Source organism: Cryptosporidium hominis (assembly GCF_000006425.1).
Source record: "Cryptosporidium hominis TU502 chromosome 3 CHRO013181, whole genome shotgun sequence".
Taxonomy (NCBI): domain Eukaryota; phylum Apicomplexa; class Conoidasida; order Eucoccidiorida; family Cryptosporidiidae; genus Cryptosporidium; species Cryptosporidium hominis.
Window position 1 is genome coordinate 1 of NW_667240.1, and position 11802 is coordinate 11802.

The window sequence follows — 11802 nt, forward strand, 5'->3', positions numbered from 1 at the left end:
TTTGGAGTTAGAATCCTAATTAAAATTGAAACCTCGGGGTAGGATTGCTTAACTGAATTCTTATAATAGAAGTAGACTATGTTAGAGTAAAAGTCAAAACGCTTAATATTCATTTCATTTGATTCTTGTTCTATATTCTCACCAACAATATTCTTAAGCATATCATTGTTGTGCGTAGTCTCAATATCGGTCAAATTTTGGTAAATGCTTTTTGCAAGCTCTGAATTATTGTAGAGCTTATTTATTAATGCTCCTTTCTGATTTAAATCTGAATAATGACTTGCATCACCTTCATACCAAAAATTGTATTTATTAATACTATCATTTTCTATAGAATTGAAACTTTTTATGTTTTTATTCATGAATCTTTTAATACTCAGTATTAAAGGTTGAGGAACTATCTTTTTATCTTCATCACATGGTCTTAAAGATAAGTCAAAAGGAGTGTATGGGTTAAGAGTAGAAATATCCAAATTATAAGTACTTTTAATTGCAGAAAGTGATAAATTGTAGATATCTTCAAAGAATTCGCTGGGAAATCGATTAACACAATAATCTGTGTGTAGATTCTTTGATTTGTAGACCATGTTACATTCAACAAAGGAATTTTCCTTGTTAATTTCATCAGACTCTTGATCAGAGTTTCCTTTGCCTATATCTTTTTTAATACTAGTATCTTCAGTCTGAAGTTCCTTCTGGAAAATAAATGTTAAAATTTTTATCAAATATTGCTTAATTGTATTGTAAACCCATAGAATAATTTGAGTTACATCTCTTTTATTATTTTTAGGAGATTCAATACCAGCTGGAGTAACATTAGAGTTTAGTACGTTAAATCCTCTAGAATAAAAGCTTGATCTAAATACTTTATGACTACCTGGGATTTTTTTAATTAATAATACAGGTGTAAAGAAGAATATAGAAACTTGATCAATTTTTATTGAGTTAATAAAAGCTTTAATAAACGAAATATCAACAATTTCCATAACTTCATCTGCATATATAATTTCATGAGGTTTAATTCTGTATTTGCTAGCTTTGTAAACTATATTATATGCAAGGTCTCTAGTAAATTCGGTCTCTCTATAATTGNAAATATATCTGCTACATTTTTTGCCTCCTCTACCATTCTTTCTGATACTGGCAATTCAATGATATACTTTACTGCTGATATAATTGCTTTAACTAAATTCCACGAATGGTTTAATTGATATTTGTAGAGATCTATTGATATATCCAATGTTGAAAACCCTTCATAATTTACTACTCCTACCTTAATTGGGTTAGAAATTCCAATAGACTTTAAGTATTTGCGCAATATTCCCTTATAATTTCCATCTAAAAGATATTTAATATACATAGCAGGGATCTCTTGNTCAATTAACAACTTGTATTTCAATTGGAAATCGGAGATTGATTGTGTTAATCCCAGTTTTTTTAAATCTCCGTATAGTAACAATGTTCTTTGAGATTCTAATGAAAGGGTTTCCAACATATTTATAGTTATCATCAATTCTTACTATATTAAAACCGTTACTTCTAATATGAGCAAAGTTCTGAATTACATATTTTTCCAATTTGTCAAGAGGTTCTCTTCCAACTATAGCAAGTTTCATGTTATTAGGTGAATAGAATTTTGAGAAATAGTGACGAACTTTTTCATAGATCTCTCCTTCTGATAAATGTGGATTATTTAATAGAGTATTTTTATTTCCATAATAGAATGTGTCAAATTTAGCATTTAAGCCAATTATTTCTCTTTCAATTTCTCTTCTTGCCCAGAATTCACTTCTTTTCATTCTATTTAACTGGCTAAATATTGTTAGCATTGCTTTGTTAATAGTATCATTATTCAACAAAGGACTATGGAAATAGCTACTAAATCTGAATATGCTTTCACTAAGGTATTCAGTGCCTATTGTAAATGAATATACTGTAGATTTTTCATGAAGGTCCAAATATATTCTTCCATTCAATAGCTTTATAAAGTTATGGAACTCATTTATATTTGGATATTGATAAGAAGCTAACAAAAGGCTATATTGCACTAAATTTGATAATCCAATAATTTTTGGAGGGTCGTAAAGAAACCCGACATCAACTAAAATTGCAACTTCAGACTTTTCTGCATCTTCTTTGCTTACTAAAAAAGCCTTCAAACCGTTTTTAAATTTAATATAGCGATATTTTGCTTTATCAACTCTGGATTTTATAAATTTATCGTCATCAATCACTGATTTAATGTGTGGGCTCTTAGAATCGTAATTATGAGCCTGGTTTGAAAATGAAAAGCTTTTCACACAGTTTTCAGAATTATAGTAATTAAAGTTTAATGGCAATAAATAAACCAAACCAAAAAGAAATAGAAACTTCAAGCTTATAAACATTTTATTTCTTTATTTTTCATTGATTTATATGGTTCATGCACTCTTTTTTCCCACAATTATTTTTTTCTTTACACGTGATAATTTTTTTTAAAATTATACGATACCGGCATTTATATAAATACCGGTATCGTGATTTAAAAAAAAAAAAATGACAAATTTAATAATTTCATATGAGAAAAAGTTATTGAGAAATTCTACAGGTATAAACAAACTTATTCAAAAGTAATTATAAATCAATATTTTGAGCTTTACTCTAGCGAAAACCTAAATTCGCAAATTTAAGTACTTGACATCTCTACCAATCGTGCTAGATATATTAAAAGTAGTAATAAACGTCGTTCATTAGTATTTTTATGCATCAATCAACCTAATAGGGATCCTAATAAACTTGCAAACACCAGAACTAGTTACCTGGTCTAAGTCTTCAATACTAACAAATCCTGAGGGAATATAATTTTGTAGCTCTTCCCATTTCGAACTTTCTAAATCTTGTTGAGTTGCAATCAAGAACTTTTGCGAACTTAGAATTAAATTAAATGTATTAATAAATGTTTCAAAATCCAATTTTTTCAAAGATGGCTTTATTTCTCGTAAAACATTAAATATGCTTATTCTGGAAGTTATTTGAAATAATAGTCTTGATTCGTAAGACCCAAGCTCAAAACCTAAATCTTCATTCAAAAGTATTTTATTCTTTGCTTGATCAAATATCTCTTTTTGAATATTTTTAATAAAAGTGATAAGATTATAAAAAATATCTAAAACCTTTTCAGAGAGGACTGAAACATTGTCTAGCCCTGACAATTTAATAGCCAGTCCAATATGTAAAGCTTCATTAACATTTGGGAAAAACTCAATTTCTGCTCCAGATAAAGAAAGCTTTTCATTGAAAATGGTAAAAATATATTCAAATACGACTTGGAATGCAACTGATTGTGAATTAAAGTATGAAAATGGAACATATAATAGTGAATTTGAGTTCAAAGAATTATTTAAGCTTATTTTATTTAAATAATAATAGTTTGTGGTAATTCGACAACAAAGAGGATCAAGAACTTTCCAAGTTTGTATGGAGTTTTTAATAGGGCTAAGTTTCGAAGAAACTTGATTGTTCTTCCCACTTTTATTACGTATTCCTGACGTGAATTGATTCAGTATTGTATAAGCCTGAACTGGATTTGCGTTTCCAAGCAATGCGCCTTCCAATGATCCATTATTACATAATAGTGAGGACAGCTCCAAAATTTGTTCAAAAGTAATTGAACTGTAATCGATTTCCAAAGATAAAATCGACGTTTTCTGCTCTTCAAAAATTGATTTCAAGAATAACCGAGATACTTCGCTCGAACTTCGATGAATATTCTCAGATTTGACTTTGTTTTGAATAGATTGTTTAATCTCTTTAAATTTTTCCTGAGAAATGATTCTATTCAAACGGAGAATTTTTTTAGATAATGATTTAATAGCTAAAAAAATTGAACCTAAGAATCCTTTGATTTTGATTTCAATTCCAAAAGGAACTCCACCAAGTTCTGATTTCAGGATACTTGAAATCAAAAAAGCTCCTTCAATGCTTTGCATTTGCTTAATTATATCTCTAGCTGAATAATTAATACAAGCAACTAAAACTTCAAGTGATAAAATTAGCTCTTTGATGGACTTAGTATGTACCAAATCAATAATAGGCCTGTTTAAAACATTTTTATTGTTTTCAAGCTTTTTTGGTTCTGGAAGCATGATTCTAAGGAAGAATGTTGCAGAAGGAGCCTGGTGATTTATGTTATTGAAAAAAATAAAGCTGCTATATACTGGATAATTAATATTGTCTTTAATCTTTTTATGAAGACTTTTAAACTTTGATGAACTTTCTGCTGATAAGTAATCTAAGACTGCATTTTTTAGAATTGTAGGTGTGTATATTCGATAGCTTGCACTGCTTGAAAAGTTTAGTAAGGGAGTGTTACCCAGAAGTTTGTTTCTTTTCCTGATCTTGAACTCAATAGACTTTGCATGAATCTGACTAACTGCAGAATTTACTTGGGTGAAAAATTCGGCAGAGATCTTCTCTACAATGTACTTGTTATTGAACATTGGGCAAGTTCTAAATTCAATATCCTTGTCTTTAGAACTGATCATTTTTGAACTTGGATTGGCCTCAATCCTCTTCTCTTGTTCCTGTGCCTGTTCTTGTTTCTGTACCTGTACCTGTACCTGTACCTGTACCTGTTCTTGTTCCTGTTCCTGTTCCTGTTCCTGTTCCTGTTCCTGTTCTTGTTCCTGTTCCTGTTCCTGTTCCTGTTCCTGTTTCTGTTCCTGTTCCTGTTTCTGTTCCTGTTCCTGCTCTTGATCCTGCATAAAATCAAGTTCAGGTACTTGTTTTAAATATGAATTTTTCTCAATTTGAGAATCATCGCTATCCTGGCCTTTGCTTGCCAATAAGGCATTATTATTCCTATTCGGAATTATAGGGTTATTATTTATAGGAGTATTTACATTCAATTCTGGAATAATACCCTGGTCTTTGTTTAATATACCAAAATTATCTTTATGAAAATCCGTGAGCTTTACAAAAACGAGCAAATTTTCGATAGAAATTTTATTCAAAAATGCAGAAATCTCTTCCAAGCTTGAATTCCTTATAAGATTTCCAGCAATAAGAACTTCCTCGGGAGAGCATCCCTTAATATCAAAAGAATCAATAATCTGTTTAGATATTTGCCTTGGAGAAACATCAAAATAGTAATCGAACTTGTACTTGAGTATCTGCTTGATCTCAGCAAGAATCTCCTGATTTACAGGAGAAGATTTAATATGTTCTAAAGCAATAAAAGTTGTCTGAATAATTGATTTAATCTTATCAATTCCTTTAAACGTAAGTAAAAACCTGATTTCAAAACTTGAAAATGAGTACCTGTGAGAATTAGTTACTGCCTCCATCTTTAAGATCCATCCTTTTTTTGTAAGAAAATTGCTCAAACTCTTCTCAGAATTATCTTTGAGTAAATATTCTAAATAGGAACTTGGAGAAGAATCCCAAAGAACTTCCTGATAATCTATGGGAAACTCGAGAATTAGCTCATTAATAGAATGAGCCTTAACATAAATAGCGTTTCCAACTACTCCAAGGTGAGGATGGCGAACTATTTTTGCTAAGTCAAATGGAAGTGGATTGGAAATATTCAAATTCTTAACCAAAGAAAAGTTTAAAACTACTTCATTTGACAACTTAGCTATGGTATGCTTACTGGCTACGACTAGAGTCATAATACTAGAGCTGTACTGTTGATAATAGAAATTCTTTACTTGTTCAAGTAAGTTAATCTCTGAAATCTCTCTAGCTTCTTTAATTGATTTATCAGTAAGAACATTTAATCTCTTAAATATATTGTCATCCAAAGATATGTCTCTAATAACACATTGAAACAAAAATTCACTATCATTCAGTAAGCTCTCAAATGTACCAGAATATTCTTTAGTCTTGGCAAAAAATAATTTCTCAGGAAATGAAGGATTCCTAATCATGTCGCTTAATCTGTCCAAAGCTGTTGAAATATATTGGCTTCCAACCTTTATAGTAAATACTGAATTTCTCTCATAAACTTTCATATCTATTTCTCCATTAATTGAAATAACAAAGTTACAAAAATTGGAATTATCGACAAACCGATAGGTTCCTAAACAAAGTGATTCTTGTACCAAACTTACAAGACCTGGAAGATCCTCAGGGTCCATGACAGATCCAACTCCAATAGAGAGAGTAATTATTGAATATTCAAAGTCATTATTTGATACAAGAAACACTGGACATCTGATTCTGAAGTTTCATGAATTTATATGTAGAACCATCTATCTTTGATTTCATAAATGATGAGCTCTCTACCTCGCTTACTGTCCTCCCTAGTTTTGTTATTATAGGCTTCGCCAAATATGAGCTAAACCTTGAGATAACATCAAGTTTTTTTCCATTCTTAAATTTCTTCGCTGAAAATGCTAACACAATTTGAGTAAACAACCAAAATATACGCAATAGCCTCATTCTTTATTAGTAATAAATTGTTGTAAAGCTGGCTGTTCTTATACTATTTTAATCTACCTGTAAATTTATTTTAACTTTCATTACTCTTCTGCAAAATATTTTTTACAGAATTACCAACCCTAATTGTAAATTTAAATTACTGGTATCGAAAATCTGGCGGGTTTTGCCTGACTAATTTTAATTTAAAATATTGCAAAGAAATTTGCAAAGATTAACTTCAAATGTCTTCGGTGAACAAAACTATATTTTGTTTCCATTGATTTTAGCTTCTTAAGCTTTATTTTTATTTACCCGGTGTTGGAACTATTTATTAATTTTCTCTACATAAGTAACTGATTCTATTTGTTCTAAATGCATTCATGCAAAATTCTAAATTAGATCAAAATCTAACTAATAAATATATAACTACTATTTTTATATGCTATGTATTTTTAACTATATTCAAATCTGTTTTCTCAATGCTTGTAAGAGTACACTCACTCCATTTATATTAATCATTTAAACCCTTTAAATAAAACTAATGTATACAGATACATTGCAAAATTAGCAATTTTAAAGTAACTTAATAAATGGAAAAAAGAGATTAAATTCATAGAGCTAATCTACCTATGTTTATTGTTAAAAAACAGTGTAATATAACATTACATCATTATACTATTTTGTAGCTGTGAGATAGTTTTTGAATGACAAAAAAAATAAATATTCTAAATCACATTCAATTGAAAACTGTATTTGGATGTTCAAGAAGACATTTGTAGTCGCTTCTAATATCTTTATAACCACTTGGAATGAAGTCCAGAGAAGTCTTGGAAGCCTTCAAATTAGTTACTTTTTGAGTGGCAATCATAATACGCGGAACAGTTTCTATATCAGATAACAAATCAGAGATGTCGGATAACTCCATTTTATCCAAGTATTCTCTAGTACCACCAACAAGATTCAAAATACTAATTTTTGATAAAAGAAACTTTGTTTCAAAGACATTATCTACAAAATTCATATTCTCTAAGATTTTATTAACATAACTCTTGGATTTATGGCTTTTAAGAACCTTGGAAATGGATTGATTTAATTCCTTGTCTAGAATTCTATTTAATGTTCCTGCCAAAAATTCAACACTCCTGATGCTTAGTGACACCACAACAAAATTATTCGCAACAATTGATAAAGAAGAAGCGAAATCAATTTTTTTGTCTGACGAAATTCTAGATGAAATTTCATTGGACAAAGCTTCTTTGATAGCAGTTGCCTTAATAAAGCTCGGAACCGTTAATTTACCAATAAGTAATACAACTGTTGAGTAAGAAGCATCAGCAGTAAAGTCTAGCTTATGAGTATACATACTTTTATATTCATTTGGAATAGTGGAAATATCCAAAATAGATGTATTGATTTCTAATATTGGAGCATAATCATTGGAATCATTCTTATCATTATTGTGAACTTCTTTGTTAAAGAAATTTAAACTGTTTTCTTCGTTAATTTCCATTGAGAAGAACTCATGGCCAAGACCTTGAATAAACACATTCAAAATGTGATTGGCATGGAAAGGAGTGAGGTTACCTTGAATAAGGCCATAAATAGATGGAGATGTGAATAAAGAAGAGTATACTATTCGGATAAGCTCAATATCAAAATCATTCTTAAGAGAGGTACCAAGTCTTAAAAATGAACAATGCTGGGAAGAAACTATTTGAGTAACAATTTTTAGATCCTTTTCGAATTGTGTATAACCTTCATACAGTCTCAATAAAGTATTTCTAGCAGCTTTCTTCGCGCGAATAACTATTTCCTCTGTTAAGTAGCTATCAAAGGATAAAATAGTATTTAAAACGTCATTCATGATCAAAGTAAAATAGTCGATTGGTGCATTTACAACTAGAAATATTTCAAATGGATCTGAAATCATATCGCTAAATGATTGAGCTGGAATAAAGGCTATATTTGATTTCAATCTATTTGTATAGTATAAAGTTTCACTCAGCTTAATGTTTAGAATTGCAGTCAAAATGTGAATTGTAGCCAGAATTAAAAAAGATGAAACTTCACCATTAAACTTTTCTAATAAAGGACTCCATTTACGTAAACTAAATTTCAGCTCAAGATTAACGCTCTTGCTAAATAATCCATTACTGGAGAACCATATTCCAGATGTGGTAATCGATTTATATGCCATTGTACGAGATATTATGGTCTCACTGCCCAATTCCTTAAGATATTTGTAGTGGATATCTAACGACTTGTGTAGATGAAGTAACTTTTCAAAAATAGGCGCTGAGTGGAAAAATGGTAAAGAAATATTGCTGATTAAATCATTGTTTGGTAATTGTAGACCAAATGTATCAACTGCATATTTTGTACTTAAGGAAGATAGTTTATTGGGAAAAATATCAGCCATTTTAAATATAAAAACTCTAGTATTCGTGTGAGGCTCAATTGTTTCAACTGGGAATATTCCAGACTTTTCATTTTTTTTGAAGAGTGACAAATGATCCAATTGATCAGGAACATAAAGAGTAACTGTAATAGAATTCAAGTTCATTTTTGAAATGAAATACTCAACATTTGCGCGTGTAAACTGAGTGTTAATATTTGAATTGAGAATGTTGGATGAAGATTTGGACATAATGAAATGCGAACTTAAATAGTTCTCTATAGCCTCCGATAAAATTACTGTTGACTTGGTGAGGTGATAATTGAATAAATTCTGTGCTTCAGAGAAAAGCTTGTCGCTAGAAACAGTTCTCTTTATTAAAGTGAGGTAAGAAACTATGGATTCAATTATAATTGGAATATTTTGTAATCCTTTTTCAGTCAGATTCACTTCCAAATACAAAATAGTGGTGGTATATTCAGAATAGTAGTAACTATTTACATTATTAGCAAATCTATTCATAAAAATAAAGTTTAAAATACCACTTCTATGTCTGGAATTGAGGATACTTAATATAAAAGCTTGTCCATTTGATGCAAGTGATTCCAAATCATAAGTTTCAAATGGTATATAAAGCCTCAATATATTCGTATGGAAGCCATTTCTTAAAATAATATTACTTGTCAAGTTTTTGATAGCCATGTTGGCTTTATTGATTTTATTACAATCTAAATCATCTGTCTTTCTGAGCTTACCTTTTGTCAATGAAGAAAGCCCTTTAATGAGACTTGAATTATTTAATTTACCAATGAATATTGCGGACATGGCATGAGGCTTGAAGATACTATTAACAATTTGTCTTGAGTATTTTGGTAATTCGACATTCAATTTAATAGAACTCTTGAAACAGGATTCCGAGAAAATGCTTGAAATTTGTAAAGATTCGCAGCCAAATGATGGTAGATTACCGTAAATCATTCTAATCATAAGCTTGTCAACCTCAATTGAACTTGGATCATCAAGAATTTTTTCAAATTCTTCTGAAGCTTGTAGAATTTCGACAAAATAAGAACTATTTTCTAAATACGATTGGTTTTTAATAGTATTTAGAAAACAGTCAAAGAACTTATTTGTTTGTTCAGTTAAAAATGTGAATATCAAAGTAGATCTGGTTGCATCTATCTTAATTTTAAAATTAGCATGAGTTTCCTCGCTAAAAACCTTGCTCATACAAACATTCACTTGTTTGCTGAATATAAATAGAGCAAAATATCTAATACCAGGTAAATGTATTGGATCGGAGGAACTTCCACTATTAAAAGTTATTCTAAAATCAGAATAAGAACTTTCAAATGGCTGCTGAATGTTAAACAAAGTAAAGCCATTATTGAATGACTTTCTTGAGATTAAAACATCTTCATTAAGATAAACATCTCTGTATTTAAAAGTTTCAAAGCCATTCTCGCCACTAACTTTTTCTAACTCTAATAAAGAATGGGAATAATGTGACTTACTCTTTGAACCAATATAACTGCTAATTAAATTTTCATTTAATAAAAACAAGCATGCGACTGAAATTAAACTAATTAGTCGAAACATGCTTATATTCAATATCAACTATCTTTCAGTTAATGCTGAGTATAAGATTTCTCGGAAAAGCAAAGCTGACTTCTTATACTGAATATAATCTGCAGAATAGATCGTAACTATGATTTGAATTAAGATATCAATAACTATTACTCTAAAAATTAATTCCGCCTTTAACTCTATATATTGGTACCGTTCTACAAACCTTAAATTAATGGAAAATGAAGTGCTGTCTACCAGGCGCCAAGCCTCTAAAGATTAGAAAAACATTCAAATTTTAACATGAAATGATAATGCAATTAATTGCAGGTACATTCAATCATTTATTATTATATTGAATCTAAGCTGCTATTAAATGCTTATCTCGTAACTACCATCGAAATTGAGCTACTTTACCATTCTTTGTATCTGAAGAATGTATGAATTTGATCAAGTGGGCGGATTTAATTGATCAATTATTTTTTTAAATATTTATTTGTTCTAGAGAGTGCGATTTTATTTGCATTAAATAAGTGAATTCAGCTTAATTAGTCTAAAATACTTATTTTTTGTAGTACTACTAGATATCAATTACGAATGGTTGTGTGGTAGAAGCAGCAAATTTGAAATAATATATTAAGTTGAGAAACAACACTTAATTTTTTCAATTCTAGAGGTTTTATAGGAATTTACGATTTACTACGGTTCTGATAAGGCTAAAATTGGCTTTTTAAGAGAAAAAACATTGTGAAAATTCTTCAATGAATGAGTGAATTCATTGGTAGCATTTCATTATTTAGCACTCATTAATACATGAAATATGTAGCTGTTATTATTTAAAGAAAATTTACTTGAATACATCTTTTATATCTATTAAGTAATAAAATTGTTTTCAATTGCGATCTTTTTTACAATACTTGTTGAGTTGATTCTGTTATACCCTTCTAATTTGAATGAATTTGCTTCTGCCAATTCAATAGCTGAAACATGAGTCTTTACAATAGAAATAAGAACTTTAGCAGGTTTAACAAAAACTCCCCATTTGTTAAGGAATTCATTATAGTTAAGATTAAGTAAATATGCAACTTGAATATATTTCCAGTTTGGATCTGATTTTCTATCAAGTAGAGAACCGGAATACTGATCAAGAAGTTCAACCATATTTATATGAGGAATTTCAATACTAGCAACAGCACGATTAACCCCTTTCTTGAATTCATCTCTGGAAATGAGAGGAGTGACAAGAGTAAAGTACTTATTATAGAATTGTACTGCCAAACTAGTTAACTTGATGATGCTATATTCTGGTGAAGAAATCATGATTTTGAGCAACAAATAGCTTGTTCCTATACTATAGGGAGAAATTGCAAACTCAGTTTTTGGATACTCTGAAGACGTAAACTCTTTGAATGCGTTTTTAATATCCAAGTTCACAACAA

General features: G+C 29.7%; 4 protein-coding genes across 4 annotated transcripts; all 4 read right to left on the reverse strand.

Annotated features, from left to right (window-relative positions):
• Window positions 1-1376: 1376 nt before the first annotated feature.
• Chro.30468 (insulin degrading enzyme) lies at window positions 1377-2387 on the reverse strand. The annotated part of the gene is made up of 1 exon (XM_661281.1): window positions 1377-2387. One exon carries the CDS (start codon window positions 2385-2387, stop codon window positions 1377-1379), a length of 1011 nt encoding a protein of 336 aa, XP_666373.1.
• A 351-nt stretch (window positions 2388-2738) lies between these two features.
• On the reverse strand, window positions 2739-6119 carry Chro.30469 (integral membrane protein). Its single annotated transcript, XM_661282.1, has 1 exon — window positions 2739-6119. The coding sequence occupies one exon, from the start codon at window positions 6117-6119 to the stop codon at window positions 2739-2741; it is 3381 nt and encodes a 1126-aa protein (XP_666374.1).
• A 1019-nt stretch (window positions 6120-7138) lies between these two features.
• Window positions 7139-10396, reverse strand: Chro.30470 (hypothetical protein). The annotated part of the gene is made up of 1 exon (XM_661283.1): window positions 7139-10396. The coding sequence occupies one exon, from the start codon at window positions 10394-10396 to the stop codon at window positions 7139-7141; it is 3258 nt and encodes a 1085-aa protein (XP_666375.1).
• An 840-nt stretch (window positions 10397-11236) lies between these two features.
• On the reverse strand, window positions 11237-11683 carry Chro.30471 (hypothetical protein). Its single annotated transcript, XM_661284.1, has 1 exon — window positions 11237-11683. The coding sequence occupies one exon, from the start codon at window positions 11681-11683 to the stop codon at window positions 11237-11239; it is 447 nt and encodes a 148-aa protein (XP_666376.1).
• Window positions 11684-11802: the final 119 nt, after the last annotated feature.